Source organism: Sarcophilus harrisii, chromosome 1 (assembly GCF_902635505.1).
Source record: "Sarcophilus harrisii chromosome 1, mSarHar1.11, whole genome shotgun sequence".
Classification (NCBI taxonomy): Eukaryota; Metazoa; Chordata; class Mammalia; order Dasyuromorphia; family Dasyuridae; genus Sarcophilus; species Sarcophilus harrisii.
Genome location: NC_045426.1, coordinates 646838504 through 646854746, shown reverse-complemented (window position 1 = coordinate 646854746; position 16243 = coordinate 646838504). Strand labels below are relative to the sequence as shown.

The following is a 16243-nucleotide window of genomic DNA, read 5'->3' as shown; positions in this document are numbered from 1 at the left end:
CTGAATTAGCTTGTTAGCTCTTCTAAATCTGTTGTTTTGGACTTCAGTTTTTCTGCTTTAATATATCATGATATAATATTAAATCTGAGAAACTTAGCTTGAAAAATCACTTGGCTTAGAGTTTCCTTTCTACATCCAAGAATTATATGTCTTGTTTTAGGGGATTCTTTTTTTTCTCTTTAGTAGCACCTGGTAGGGAACCTTACCTGCTTGAGAGAAAATCTATTTGCCTCTTTCATCTACCCTATCATAGGCATCTCCACCCTACCTATTATTATTTTATTAACATGCTTAATCTTTACAACGCCCTAAATGCTGACTTCCAAACTGAATTCAAATTCTACAAATTTGACTTATCAGTCTCATCATCAAACAAATAATATCTACACACAACAAACTTGGTTAAACATAAGCTCATATAAATTGATTTTTCATTAGTTAATACTTCTAATAACTTTACAAACTTTACAAGCTTGCTTGGCTCTAATTGGAATTTATACCAAAGAATGTTGGTGAAACAGCAGACTGTCTAATCATATATTCTCTTATATTGATGTCATATATAACACAGTTTCACATAGTTTTTACTATTTTAAGTGATAGTTTGGGCAAGGATTATTTTCATTTTTCAGCTAAACAAATTGAGCAACATTTCTTGAGTCACTTATCTTTTCCAGCTCTATTACTTAGTTCTCTCTAGTCCTCTACAGGTTCACCCAAGTGGCTCTTTTCTCACCCAGCCCAGATCATGTGGCCTTGTTAAATTAAATGTCAGAGTTTAATGGGATCATCATGTCACAGTGAGGCAGGGATGAAGGACTGTGATGGACAATCCCTCTAATAGGTGCTCAATAAATACTTGTTGATGTTTCATTATTTGCACTGGAGGAAATAAGGAGCTTACTTTGAGGCAGATGAAAGGGTTCATTCTGCTAGGTGAAGCTACTTAAATGGGTGTGTGCACACAAGTGAATTACTTGCTGTTGATGTCACTGAATCCAGTCCAGACTGAAATGGTGCTGTTTAGTAGAGCAAATAGTAGTTGCTATATTTGTCATCTAAGGTATATAGTAAAGGCCAAGTTTCTCTGAATAGGAGGCAACCCTATGGTGATAAATCCCAGTGAAAGTGACAGGAGTTGTTTTTGATCACAGCTTTCTACATAAATGGAGACTGGAATATAAATTCTACCATGAAAGTGTAAATTCTAAAGTGAATGTATCTAACAACATAACATGGATTTGATTCTTTTCCCTGGGTGATAAAAGCCTACAAAACTAAATCTTTCCAATGCTTTTTTATTGTTTGTACATACTGACTTTAAAAAATTTTATCACTTGAGTAACTATTGACCAAACTGATCATGTACCAAGGGAGGTAGTATCTGTTTTTAAAATGTTGTATTTATTTTGGTCTTCCTGGATAAAATTTCTTTCACCTTCTGCAGCATGAAGTTGTGTAGTCCAACCAAGAGATCAAAGAAGGAGTCGGTGGATGAGGAACTATACCCAGAACATTATCGGAAATACTCAGAATATATTAAAGGCAGCAACCAGGATGCCCCTGAGCCATATCGAATTGGTCGCATCAAAGAGATCTTCTGTAACAAACGCAATAATGGCAAGCCAAATGAAGCAGACATCAAACTCAGAGTTAACAAATTCTACAGGTTGGCAACAATTATAAATTTAACTACTCATGCAAGTGACAAAATTCTAAGAAATTGCTTAGTGCTCAGTTATGAATATTTATATGAAAAATTCAAATATTTGAAATTTTCTTTAGTTCTTTGCGTACTAGAATATGGTATATAGACTTAGTGAGTACTCTGTTATTGGGAGTGTGAGTACTTTGATGATAATACTGTAGTTTGCAAAGTCCTTTTGTTTCTTTTGGGTCAGTCTAGGCAAAATCTTAAGAGGGTTTCCCATTCTCCTTTCAGAACCCTTTTCTCTCAAAATCCTATCAGTTTCTAGCATATTGATACTTTTTTACAATCGCTCAATCAGCCTCATCCAGTCCTATGCTTCTGGACCTTTTACAGTCTTTAACCCTTTTATATTGTCTTTGTCCACTTACTAAATGTGACTAAATATGACCATTCACATAACCTGACCCTTATTTTACCAAAATCTGCCTATTTTACATCCCATTCCTTAAGGGTCTTAGTCACTCATTGTCAGGCATCAGCCAACTCATAAAATATTTTCCTTACTAATGGCTAAGCATATTACTCCTTTCACGTTATTTGTGTTTAAGTGGAGCACCTTGCAATGAATTCCTTTCCAGTGACAAATGTTGGGTGGATAGGTGGTTAAAGCCACATATTTGGCCAGTAGAAAAGTTTTGGGGGATAGATTGAATTTTATGACGTCTCTCTCAATATATTCTTTGTAGAAGTGTATTTTGCAATGGATTCCTTTTGTTACAGACCAGAAAATACTCACAAATCGATGAAAGCAAGTCATCATGCAGATATTAATTTGTTATACTGGAGTGATGAGGAAGCAATTGTAGACTTCAAGGCTGTGCAAGGCCGCTGTATTATAGAATATGGAGAAGACTTAACAGAATGTATTCAGGATTATTCTGCTGGTGGCTCAGATCGCTTCTATTTCCTTGAGGTGATGATTAAAATAAGTTGGTGTCTTCTTAGAAGAAAGTCTAGTAGTGTGCCCTCAGAATTTATCTTTGGTTTTTGTTCTGTCAATTTTATTATAATTGATTTGGATGTTGGGAATCAGGATATCAGGTACACAGGTTTATCACAATTGGTTGGCAGAGGAAGCTAACACATTGGATGAAAGAAATAGTGCTTAAAAAGTTCTTAGCAAAATGAAAAAATTAAGAATAAATTGTAAAAATGTATTAATATAGGACTTTAGGGTTTTTTTGTTTTGTTTTTAAACCCAAGTTTAGCATAGACAACTAACAGTTCATAAGAAAGATCTATGCATTTTAGAGCATTTAAAAATTTTTTTCTTTTTTAGTAATTTAATATTGCTTTTTTCCTAATGATATGCAAAAACAATTTTACATTCTTTTTCAAATTTTGAGTTCCAAAATTTCGCCCTCTCTCCGGCAAGCAATTTGATTTAAGTGTGTAGTCATACAAAACACAATTCCATATAAGTCAGAGCATTTAAATCTTGATGAAGAGTTAGCAATGCAGGTAACTGCTACAATACCTACAAGAAAAAACCCTACCAGTTTGATCTTAAGCTATATTGATAGTATCTTAAGGGAAATGATAGTCCTACAGTAATTTATCCTGGTCACATCACATATATGTTGTCTTCAGTTCTGGATACCACATTTTAAGGACACTAAATATTTAAAGGTGGAATGTCCAGCTTACTGTAGAACAATGAAAGATCCTTTTCATTATAGGTCTTGAAGAAGAAACTAGATATCTGCTTATCATTTATTATGAAATAAATTCTTAAAGAAGTTGGGCAGTGTGCTTTCTAAAATCCCTTCCCTGAGACATGGCTGAAAAATGTTTGTTATGTTGACTTACTTTTTATTTGAAGTAACTAATGTCAGATTTTTGTCCTTTTAGGCATATAATGCAAAAACTAAAAGTTTTGAAGATCCTCCAAATCATGCCCGTAGTCCTAGGAATAAAGGGAAAGGAAAAGGGAAGGGAAAAGGTTAGTTGTATTCCAGGCTTATTTTCAAATATTTTTCCAATTCTGTTTTGTAATCCAAAGGAAATTTTTAACTATTTAACTATTTTCATAATTTGCTGTTATTTCCTAAGGAGTTTTTGAAAATAATTACTTTATTTCAGCAAATTCTTCCTTTTCTCTTCTGTTTTTTGACATTCCCTTTGAAATAGTAAGACATTGGGAGTTTCTAGGGAAAGTTGAATCCCTGTGTTTGATATGACTGGGGTTAGCAATTTTGAATTAATAAATAATGAGCATCTCCTTACCTCCAGGCAAAAGCAGGGGAAAATCTGTAGCAGTGGAGCCAAGTGAGCAGGAAACAATAGAAGTAAAGTTACCCAAGCTTCGAACCCTGGATGTTTTCTCTGGCTGTGGAGGATTGTCGGAAGGCTTTCACCAAGCAGGTACAGGGCAGAAGGTTTTTTTTTTTCTCCCCATGGAAGCTTCAGTTTGAGCCTTTCATTTTCTTAGAGGGTTCTTCTCTAAAGGTTCTTGAGGGACTTAACCTTTAAAAATGCATGTCATATATAGTACATCTTAAATAACAGCCAAAATATTTTCCCCCCTTCAGGAATATCTGAAACATTGTGGGCCATAGAAATGTGGGAACCTGCAGCCCAGGCATTCCGTCTGAATAATCCTGGAACCACTGTGTTCACAGAAGATTGTAATGTTCTCTTGAAGCTGGTTATGTCTGGGGAAAAAACCAACTCCCTGGGCCAGAAGCTGCCTCAGAAAGGAGATGTGGAAATGCTGTGTGGTGGCCCACCCTGTCAAGGGTTTAGTGGGATGAACCGCTTCAACTCGCGTACTTATTCCAAGTTCAAGAACTCCCTAGTTGTTTCCTTCCTCAGGTGAATGGGATTGGGGAATATTCCCTCACTTTAGTTTATAGTCTTTGCTTGCTACTTACCAGGGGTGGCAAGCACGGGGAGCAACCTGTGTATTCCCTATTTCAGAGCAGAATTCCTACTTTTCTCTTGTTGAAATACAGGGGCTCAGCCTTTCCATTTTCCTCACTAATTTTTTATTAGTGTCTCTTATTTTATATATCATTATAGTTTTCCCCAGTATCCTTTTCCCTCCTCTTTCCAGAGAGCCACTCCATTTAACAAATTCATCATATTCATTTCCTATATCATGGTATTGTTTAGCCATTCCCTAATCCGTGGGCATCTACTTTGTTTTCAGTTCTTTGCTGTCAAAAAAAGTTCTGCTATAAATTTTGATGTATATGGGAACTTTCTTTTTATGAAAAGCTTCTTTAGTATAAGCCCAATAATATACTCTCTGGGTTAGAGGATGTGGGTATTTTAGTTAATTTATTTGTATTATTCCAAATTGCTTTCCAAAATGTTTGTACTAATTCAGTCTCACGAACAGTTCGCATCTTTTTTTCTATAACACATCCAACATTGACTATTAACCATTTTTTCTCATCTTGGCCAATTTGAAGGACAGGAGGTATAACTTTGGAGTTTGGATTTGTATTTCTTTTATTCATGATTTGGAGCATTCTTTTGTGTCATTTATAGTTACGATTTTTTTTGAGAACTATTTGCTTATATCCTTTGGCCATTTATTTATTGGGGAATGACTCTTGGTCTTGTTTTAACAATTTATTTGTTAGTTTTTTATCTTGCATACCAAACCCTTATCAAAGAAATTTAATATAAAGATTTTCTTTTTCCCTGTCCAACCATTTTCCTTCTCTATTAGAGGCAGATAGAGTTACTTGATAATGTAGTGGAAAATGGGCCTGAAGTCAGAAAGATTTGAGTTCATATCCGGCCTCAGACACTTACTGGCTGTGTGTGCCTGGGCAAGTCACTTAACCTTGTTTGATTCAGTTTCCTCATCTAAAAAATGGGGATCATAACAACACCTCTCTCTCAGGATTACCATGAAGATTAAATGAGATAGTATTTGCAAAGTGTTTCAATGCCAATTTAGTTGCCAATGTCTGGCACATGGTAGGCTCTATGTAAATGTTTATTTTTTCCCCCTTCCCTTTATCCAAAGTACATTAATTTTGTCTGCACAAGCTTTTCAGTTTTTTGTAATCATAGTTATCTGTTTTATTTTTTAATTGCCTCTCTTCCTTGTTTGATTAAGAAGGTAACTCAATATATGTCAAAATCTGAAAGTGCTATTCAAGGGCAGATTCAAATGAAACATACAGAAGTGAAAACTCAAGGATGTTGGTCATTCCACCAACATTGTCTCTTTTTTAAAGAGCTCAAGTCAGTTTATTCAACAATGAAGGTGTCTATGGGATTCAGTTGTTTTTGTTCTTCCCTTTTGCAAAGAATCTTAATCAATGCATCTCTATTCTCCTGCAGCTACTGTGATTACTACAGACCCAGGTTTTTCCTACTAGAGAATGTAAGAAACTTTGTGTCATTCAAACGTTCCATGGTCCTGAAGCTGACCCTCCGATGTCTGGTTCGAATGGGATATCAGTGCACATTTGGCGTATTACAGGTATGCTGAGACTATAGAGGGGAGACAAAGGTAACCAAGGAATTTGATGCTGATGTAATTAGCACTTCATCTTTGCTTCTTCTCGTGGTTTCTATCCATGTGTATCAGAGTGGACTGCAGTTACTGACATTTCAAACTGTTTCTTGCCTAAGTAGAAATAAAATTGTAGATTTCCCTCCTCAACTACTATCTTTTCTCATATCCTGTTTTCTTCAGCTAATTGGGTTCTTGATAGAAGATGTGAGGTTTATTTATAGTGATACTTCAAGAAGTTTCTAATACCTAATATCTTTTAGGTCGCATGATTCATTTTTACTCAGCAGGTTAATGCACAAGAACATCTTTCTTTTACCTAAATTTTTCTTTTTTCCTTTTTTCTTTCACCTTTATTTCCAAGTATTCTCTTTCAGAGAGCTATTTCTTATATCACCAGAAAAGTTAACAAAACTAAAATACACATCAAAAAAGTATGATAATGTAGGGAATATCTCATAGCCATAGTTCCTCTCCACTATCTTTACAAAGAAAGTGCCTTCTCATCTCTCTTTTGGGTCCAACCATGATTAGTAATAATTTGATTAGTATTTGAACAATAAATTATTTTGTTGTTCTTTCTACATACATTGGTGTAGGCATGCTTTGTTTTCTTAAGTCTGATTATTTCATGTTCTGTCAGCTCAGATGTCTTCCCTTATTTCTTTATTAATAGAAAAAAAGATATGATGAATAGAGTAATATTCTGTTTTATATTCACATACTGTGGGTATCTATTTTGTTCGGATTCTTTGATATTACAAAAAATGCTGTTATAAATATTTTGGAGTTTATGGGACTTTATTGCTTGTTTTTTAAATCATTTACCTCTGTGAGCATATAATCGGCAATAAAATTTCTGGGTCTAAGGGTAAGGATATTAGCCACCTTAGCATAATTTCAAGTTGCTTTCCAGAATGGTTGATCAAATTCACTGTTTGACCAGTGATGCATTAGCACACCTTACTTGGCATAACCCCTCTAACGTTTTCTGTTTCCTTCTTTTGTCATGCATGCCAATTTGCCAACTTAACATTATCATTGTTTTGTTTGCATTTGTCTTATTACTAATTTGGAATAATTTTTTATGATTATTAATAATTTGCAATTCTTCTAGAGAACTATTTATTCACATCCTTTGACTGTTGAGGAATAGCTTTGGTCCTATATATTTCTGTTCATTATCTAAATATTATTCAATTCTTATTTCGAAGAGTCTCTCCCAATTGATTGCTTTCACTTGTATTGCAGTGGCATTAATTTTGTTTGTATCGAAGCTCTCCTGTTTCATGGAATTGAAATTATTTAGTTGTTGTAAACCTCCTTGTTCCATTAAGTACCTATAGCTATAGCTGTGAAAGGTACTCATGTGGCTCCATTTATTTATTTACTTTTGGCATGGCTTTTACTATTGAGGTCATAAATCTTTTTGTTATTGTGGTTTGTGTTAAAAGATTTCTTAACTTTTATGGGGCATGAATATTGCTGATAATATAGAAGTCAGATTTTTTTTTTTGTTAGAGGGCTAGATATTTAATTATCAAATTAAAGGCAAGTCATTTAACATAAAAGTAATGATGAGTTATTCAGTTTTGAATGTTGGAGACTGAAGGGTTGATGATGATTATTAAAAGGAATGAAAAACCAATAATAGTTCTAACTTTGTTTGGCAGGGGGGTGGGGTACTGCTAAGTTAGAATAACGTATACATTGATTGACAATTGAAGTCATTATATTGATTTTTGGTTGACTTATTTTCTTTGCTACAAAGGAGAGTTCATTTCCATGGATGTTAGGGCATATGCAGATATGATAATGTAAAAACAAAAGACACTGGCAAAATTTATTCTTAAAAAAGAGAAAGCTTCTGGTTAGTGCCATAAGAAGATGATCTCGAGTGACCTACCATGGTGAGGGGCTTTAATATGATTAGATAAATTGGCATGATTTTAGCATTAATTTTAAAACGTGTGTGGTTGATTTTAAGTAACAAAAATTCAACAAATCTAACTTTTTTTCCTAAGCCAACATCTCCTTTGCTATGCATATTTGCAACTTTTCCATTTAACAGGTAGACCTAGAGTCCAGAAATACAGATAACCTTTACTTTTAAATAATGTCTAGTGTGTTGGGCTAACTTTGTAGAATTTATGCTTTGTCTTCTGTGTCCAGGCTGGCCAGTATGGTGTTGCTCAAACTCGAAGAAGGGCCATCATCCTGGCTGCAGCCCCAGGCGAGAAACTCCCCATGTTTCCGGAGCCCCTGCATGTATTCGCACCCCGAGCCTGCCAGCTCAGTGTAGTGGTGGATGACAAAAAATTTGTTAGCAATATAACAAGGTAAAGGAATGCAGAAGTATTCCATTTATCCTAGGAACCAATCCCTATTGCAGGTGTCATCAAGCTCTTATCTTACATGAAATCCTCAGAGCTAATTTTCTATAGGTATCCCTATTAGGCCTCAGGTTGGAATAAAAGGAAGGAGGAAATAGGAGGTTTGTACAGTACAGAGTAATAGAATGCTTTGCCTTTCGTGGTAGTCTATCCTTGTGCTAGCTTGATTAGTATCGTCTCACTTGGTAGTGTTTGTTTTATGCATTCTGTAGTGAAGAATTAAAACTATGACTTATTAAGTACCTGCTGTGTGCTGGTCCTTGTGCTGGGCCCCATGTGATAGAGACAAAGGAAAAATCCCTTGTCTTCCAGGAGCTTATGTTCAGTAGGGAAGAGACGACATATTCCCAGATAAATAAAAGTATATACAAAGGCCTCTTCAGGTGAAGCTTGAAGGGAACCAGGGATTCCATGATATAGGTCGGTCCAGAAAACATTCTAAGTAGACAGGCATCCTGAATGGAAACATGACATGGAATGTGGTTTATGAGGAATAAAGAAGTAAGCCAGTTTGCCTGCACCACGGAGTGGGTGCGGGGGAAGTAATGTGAAATCAGTCTGCCAAGATAAGCTGGAACCCAATTAGGAAGTTGGTTCTAAATGCCAAGCAGAATTTGCAGAAATTTTTCCCGAGACAATGAATCGGAGACTTCTTAAGCAGGGAAGTGACATTGATTGACAAACTGATACTGACAGCTGTGTGAGGAATGGGGAGTGAGAGAAAATTGGAAGACCAACTTGGAGGTTAGTGCAATAGTTTAGTTGAGCAGTGAAAAAGGCCTGAACCAGGGTAATGGCTGTATGAGGAGAGAGAAGGGGGCATGGCAACCAATTAAATATGGGGGTGAAGGAGAATGAAGAATTGAAGAGGGCTTTGAGGTTTCCAACCTTGGTGATTAGAAGATTTGGAGACCCTTAATGGAAATAGGAAAGTTTAAAAACAGGGTGATTTTTGAAGGAGAAATAATAATGTTATTTTAAAACAGTTGAGTTTTAGGTATCACTGGGACATTTATTAGTAGGTACATCAGGCAATAAGTAGTTTGGGCTTGGAGCTTAGGAGAGAAGCGCAGGCTGGATGTAGAGATAGATATTTGAATCAATAGAAAGTAATGAAATCACTTAGAGACAATGTAGAAAGAGAAGGACCTAACATAAGGCCTTTGGGTACACCCTTGTCGAGAGTGGGGGCATGGATGATGATTGTCCAACAAAGGAGATTGAAAAAAAAAATGGTCAGGTAGGAGAAGCGGGAGCATTTTGGAGGGGAAAAACAGATTCTGTAATAGAATGGCTACAAAAACAGCATTTCCCTTCTTCTGCATTGTTATTGATGATACATAACCAAAATAGTTTTCAGAATATAAATTTCTACCTGTGGTTGCACTGTATTTCAGAATGAACTCTGCTCCATTCCGAACCATCACTGTACGTGACACAATGTCAGACCTCCCCGAGATTAGGAATGGGGCTTCTGCCTTAGAGATCTCTTACAATGGAGAACCTCAGTCCTGGTTCCAAAGGCAGATTAGGGGCTCACAGTATCAGCCCATACTCAGGGATCATATCTGCAAGGTAAGATTTAGCTATAGTTGAAGTTTCTTAAGTTTTCTATTGATATAGTTTTGAACTGGTCTTATTGACTATGAATAGTTTTGTTTCCATAAGGAAAAGTACTTCACAAATGTCTTTTTTATAAGTTAAATTTTCTGAGTTATTGCTTTAAAATGCATGATCTCCTTAGTTTTAAAATACTAAAAAGTATCTGATCTGTTGGTATTTGATAGATTAGGGTGGCAAGAGGATTTGAGATGACAATGGAAAGGTAACGGTAATTTGGGTTTCAGGATATGAGTGCTTTGGTAGCTGGCCGAATGAGACACATTCCCCTCGCCCCAGGATCAGACTGGCGTGACCTACCCAACATTGAGGTCCGTCTCTCAGATGGTACTACAACCAGGAAATTGCGATATACACATCATGAGAAGAAGAATGGACGTAGCAACACTGGAGCTCTCAGAGGTGTCTGTTCCTGTGCAGAAGGTAGGTATTTTTCCTTCTCCTGGAATTGTTCTCTCATAAAGAAATTTTAATTAATGTCCAAGCACCGATTCTAAATCATCTTCATATTACCCAACTATATTAAGATCATTGGGTTACTGTGAGAGGGAATAAAATGTTTCCTAGAAATTACATATGGAAGTTTTCTTGGTTCCATACATTTTACAATTTAAAGTTGTATTGTTACCTTTTGCAGTTTTTTTTTTCCCCAAATTTCTCTTATTCTAGCTTTTTTTCTTTTTTTTTGGGGGGGGGGTGGAGTTCTAAGAGTGCAGTTTTTATAATCCAGATGGTCCATTTTATATTTTGTGACTGAATCTGTCCATTTTTGGTTAAGAATTCTCTGCCTTAGGAGAGGTGGGGACTTTAGAGAACATGTAGTTCTTGTTAAAACAAACAAAAAACATTTTATTTTAAAACTTTATTTTAAAAAAAGTTTGTTATTTATTTATTTTAAAAAAAAACATAGGTGTGAAAAGTATGTTCTTTAATTCTCCTTTTGTTTCCTTGTACATTTAGATTGCATATTCACTTGAAGCTTATTGTGATTTTTGGTGATGCTATTTAAACCCACTGTTTCCTTTCATTGTAATGATCCATCAAATTAAATACAAAATACTATTTACCACTGAATTTCAGCTTGGTTTTTCTTCCATCCAGGTAAACCATGTGATCCTGCAGATAGACAGTTCAACACCTTGATTCCATGGTGTCTGCCCCACACTGGAAACAGGCACAACCATTGGGCTGGGCTCTACGGAAGGTTGGAATGGGATGGCTTCTTCAGCACTACAGTTACTAATCCTGAACCCATGGGCAAGCAGGTATGGACACTTCAGGGGGAGGAAGTGGAAGTTATTTCTCCTTCCTTGTGGAACCTAAAAATATTGGTAGCTGCTCCAAAAACGACCTTATGTTTTTTGAGACCCATGTGTCGTTCTTGGGTGCCCATTCAGTCCAGAGCATTGTTTTCATTGCTGTTTCTCTCTTTATACTTTTCTGATAATCCATGTCTCAATAGATATCCCTGTCTCAGGATGTTCTTTCCAAAAGCTTTGTTGCAGTTAAACAGTGATCTTGGTGTTGACCATTGTGTTCCTGGAAGGAGAGTTGCCAACAATTTTACTTCTCTCTGCTATCCTTTAAGGCTAGTGCAAGTTCATTCTTTCTAATGAAAGGAAAAGTTGGGGGCTGATGGCTTTGGATTCTTGTGTCCACAGGGTCGAGTACTTCACCCAGAACAGCACCGAGTAGTGAGCGTGCGGGAGTGTGCTCGGTCCCAAGGATTCCCAGATACCTACAGATTGTTTGGCAACATCCTAGATAAACACAGACAGGTCAGTGTTAACCTCCCTTCTTTAGAGGCTGCCCAAAGTTATTTCATTAGGAATTCTTTTATTGCTTAGTGTAGTTGATAATAGATCAAAAGGAAATGTCTTCTGGCCAGGTGAATACCTGATATAAATTGCATTTGGCTCTTCTACCAGAAGGCTTGAGGTAGCCTTGGGGCCTTTAAGAACAAGACCCATTCAAAAGTTGACTGGGAAATGATGTGAGAAATCTACCTTGGAGTAGAATCCTGATTCGTTCTGACACTTGGTCAGATTTGCTTCTGTCCCCTATAGTGTGTTGAAAGCTAAGATGCTCCTAAGGGTCTGTCTAGGCACGGGATCCTATTGCACCAAATCAAATTCTGTTCCTTCTTCCCCATGCAGGTGGGTAACGCAGTGCCTCCACCCCTTGCTAAAGCCATAGGCCTGGAGATCAAATTCTCTGTGTTGGCCAAACTGAAAGAGAAAGCCACAGGTAAGTGTCTAGAAAACTTTCTGCTGTGTGAGATGGGTGGTACCTGTTGTGTGATAGCTCAGCCGTCCCTTTTTTCTTTCCTCATTGCTCAGTCTTAGCTCAGACTAAAGGTCATAGGAAATCGCAGCTCTTCTGGATGTTTTCCTTTACTGGGTGTCAGAGACCAAGCTAAGGTGGAAGATTCTAGCTCCTCATCCTGCTGTGGCTTAGAAAGCAGCTACTATGTGAAGAATTATTTTGTCTGAGAGAGAGAGAGAGAGAGAATGTGTGTGCACACTTGCACAGCTATTGTTTCTATCTGCGTTAGAAATTTAAACTGTCCCTTCCTATTCAAATATATCTTCAACTTCTTTTTCTTCAGAAAAAATCAAAAAAGAAAATTTAGAGTCCATGGATTAGCCTTTTCATCTCCCACCATCCTTTCTGGCACCAGGATCTCCAACATGCACTGAATTGTTTTTTTGAACATGCTGAAATCTGTTTTTGTTCAGCTGTCCTTGTGAACAGTGTTTGTCTCCTTGGCTGACATTGAGCTGTTTTGTGATGTTCGGATTATCAACTAATAATCATTTAGTGATCAAACTGTGCGGTGCCCTTTGTGCATTCTGGATTTTTAAATCTGTTTTTATTATGCATTGTATTAAATAATCTACCACTTTATACAAGTGGAAATTAATACTTTATGTAGTTTTTATATGTTGTAATATTTCTTCAAATAAATCTCTCCTATAAATTATCCTGTATCATTCCTGTTTCCTGTGTTGTAAGTTATTTCTGGGTTTGTTCATTTGATCTGCCTTTGTTACTCAGAGGAAAATGATTTTTTTTTTCCCTAGCTGCTCAAATGACAATCAAGAAGTTTAGTGTGTAGGAGTGTCTTCCTGGCCTTGTTTTCTACTATCATTTGTGCTCTTGACACCTTGGTTTCCCTCACCTGACCCTGTCTATAGTTTTGTCTGTTGATTTTTTATCATTATCTTGGGCAAGTCATTTGGAGTCACCGCTTTGGTAGTCATGGACTAGCCCTGACTGACTGACGAGTGATTCTCCTCAACACTGTCCTTGACAAGTTCAGATAACTTCAGTGACAGTGAATTTGCCCCTCTTCCTAGATCATGCCATCTTGGAAGAGAATTACCCCTGAAAGCAGCTGTACAAAAAATCTGCAACTTAAAACAGTCCCCCTCCACTCCAAAAACAGAAGTTAAACATCAAGTAACAGGCTGGAAAATGCTCAAACAGCAGAAAAAGATCCTGCCTGTAGAAAGTTGCTATAATGTCAGGAGATCAGAACACAAACTCAGAAGAAAACAAAAGTCCTACATCCAAAAACTCCTACATCCAAAGCCTCAAAGAAAAATATGAATTGGTCTCAGGCTATGACTCAAAAGGATTTTAAAAATCAAGAGAGATAGGGGGAAAATTGGAAAGAGAAATGAGAGTATTGTTTTTAAAAAAAATGAAAAAAGAATTAACTTTGTAAAGGAGCCACAAAAAAAAAAAAAAAAAGATTATAAAGAAAAAACAATATGGAAGGGTCACAAAATTTTGATGTCTTGAAAAGTAGAATTGGCCAAATGGAAAAGGAGTTACTTAAGTCACAGAAGAAAATTCTTTCAAAATTAGAACTAGAGAAGTGGAAGCAAATGATTCGATGAGATACCAAAGTCAAAAGGATGAAAAAATTGGAGAAAATGTGAAATATCTCATGGAAAAACCACTGATCTGGAAAATCTAGGAGAGATATTATTGGACAATCTGTGACAGATTATTTAATAAATAAATAAAATTTTAAAAAAATTATTGGACAATCTGAAAGCTACTTTCAAAAAAAAAAGCCTACTTATTTCTAAAATATGTAAGAAGTGAATCAAATTTATAAGAATTCAAGCCATTCTCCAATTGGTAAATGGTCAAAGGATATTTCTAGTTTTACAAAAAGGTGTTCTAATTAACTAATGATCAGAGAAATACAAATTAAGACAACTCTGAGATATCATTACACACCTCTCAGATTGGCTAAGATGATGGGAAAAGGTAATGACAAATATTGGAGGGGATATGGGAAAGCTAGGACACTGATACATTGTTGGTGGAGTTGTGAACAGATCCAGTCATTTAGGAGAGCAGTTTGGAACTACACTCAAAAAGTTATCTAACTGCATACCTTTTGATTCAGCAGTGTTCTGGGCTTATATCCCAAAGAGATCTTAAAGGAGGGAAAGGGACCCATATGTGCAAAAGTGTTTGTGGCAGCCCTGTTTGTAGTGGCTAGAAACTATTTAACTGAGTGGATGCCCATCAGTCGGAGAATGCTTGAATAAATTGTGGTAGATAAATATTATGGAATATTATTGTTCTGTAAGAGATTACCAACAGGCTCGTTTCAGAGAGGTCTGTAGAGACTTACATGAACTGATACTCAGTGAAATGAGCCAGAACCAGGAGATCAATTCTGATGGACATGGTCTTTCCAACAATGAGATAATTGATGCCAGTTTCAATGATCTTGTGATGAAGAGAGCCATCTACACCCAGAGAGAGGACTGTGGGAACTGGGTGTGAATCACAACATTCTCAATTTTTTATTGTTTGCATTTTGTTTTCTTATTTTTTTTTTTCCCTTTTTGATCTGACTTGTGTACAGCAAAATAATTGTGGTAATGTATATAGAAGAAGTGCATATGTTTAACATATATTGAATTACTTGCCATCTAGGAATGGAGGGAAAAAAATTTGGAACACAAGATTTTTCAAGGGTGAATATAGAAAATTATCCATGCATGTTTTGAAAATAAAAAGCTTTTAAAATTTATTGACGACATGCATGGGTAATTTTTCAACATTGTCCCTTACACTCACTTTTGTTCCAACTTTTCCCTTCCTTCCCTCTACTCTCTCCCCTAGATGGCAGGCAGTCTCATACATGTTAAACATGTTAAAGTATATCTTAAATACAGTATTTGTGTACAGATCTGTACAGTTCTCTTGTTGCACAAGAAAAATCAGATTCAGAAGGTAAAAATAATCTGGGAAGAAAAACAAAAATGCAAGTAGTTCACATTCATTTTCCCGTGTTCTTTCTCTGGGTGTAGTTGATTCTGTCCATTGGATCAATTGGAACTGAATTGGATCTTATTGTCGAAGATAGCCACTTCCACCAGAATACATCCTCATATAGTGTTGTTTTTGCCATATACAATGATCTCCTGGTCCTGCTCATTTCACTTAGCATCAGTTCATGTAATTCTCTCCAGGCCTCTTTGAAATCATCCTGCTGGTCATTTCTTACAGAACAATAATATTCCATAACATTCATATATTTACCCAACCATTCTCCAATTGATGGGCATCCATTCAATTTCCAGTTTCTAACTACTACAAAAAGGTGCCACAAACAGAAAATAAAAAGCTTTAATAAAATAAATTAATTTAAAAAAATAGCCTAGACATCATTTTCCAAGAAATTATCAGAGAAACTGTCCTGATATTCTATATTTAATGTGTAAAATAGAAATGTAAAAAAAAATAATCGCATCCTGAAAGAAATCCCCAAGTGAAAACTCCCATGAAAATATAATCAAATTCCAGACCTCTCAGGTCCAGGAGAAAATGTTCCATAATCAGGATAACAAGATTTAGCAGATTTTATATTAAAGGACTGGAGGGCTTGGATTATGATATTCCACAAGGCAAAAGAGCTAGGATTACAATCAAGAATCACCACCCAGCAAAACTGAGTATAATTCTTTAATGGAAAAATTAATTTTCAATGAAATAGAGGAATTTCAAGCA

General features: G+C 36.1%; 1 protein-coding gene across 1 annotated transcript in view; it reads left to right on the top strand.

Moving 5' to 3' along the window:
- Positions 1–13191, top strand: part of LOC100934323 (DNA (cytosine-5)-methyltransferase 1) — a 40982-nt gene extending 27791 nt beyond the window's left edge. The window contains exons 22-34 of the mRNA XM_031947495.1: positions 1448–1669; positions 2432–2624; positions 3563–3653; positions 3944–4075; positions 4243–4525; positions 6014–6155; positions 8361–8527; positions 9979–10156; positions 10429–10624; positions 11303–11466; positions 11863–11979; positions 12358–12448; positions 12810–13191. Coding sequence (XP_031803355.1) covers positions 1448–1669; positions 2432–2624; positions 3563–3653; positions 3944–4075; positions 4243–4525; positions 6014–6155; positions 8361–8527; positions 9979–10156; positions 10429–10624; positions 11303–11466; positions 11863–11979; positions 12358–12448; positions 12810–12847 — 2014 coding nt within the window. The 3' untranslated portion in view covers positions 12848–13191. The remainder of the gene's footprint in view (positions 1–1447; positions 1670–2431; positions 2625–3562; positions 3654–3943; positions 4076–4242; positions 4526–6013; positions 6156–8360; positions 8528–9978; positions 10157–10428; positions 10625–11302; positions 11467–11862; positions 11980–12357; positions 12449–12809) is intronic.
- Positions 13192–16243: the final 3052 nt, after the last annotated feature.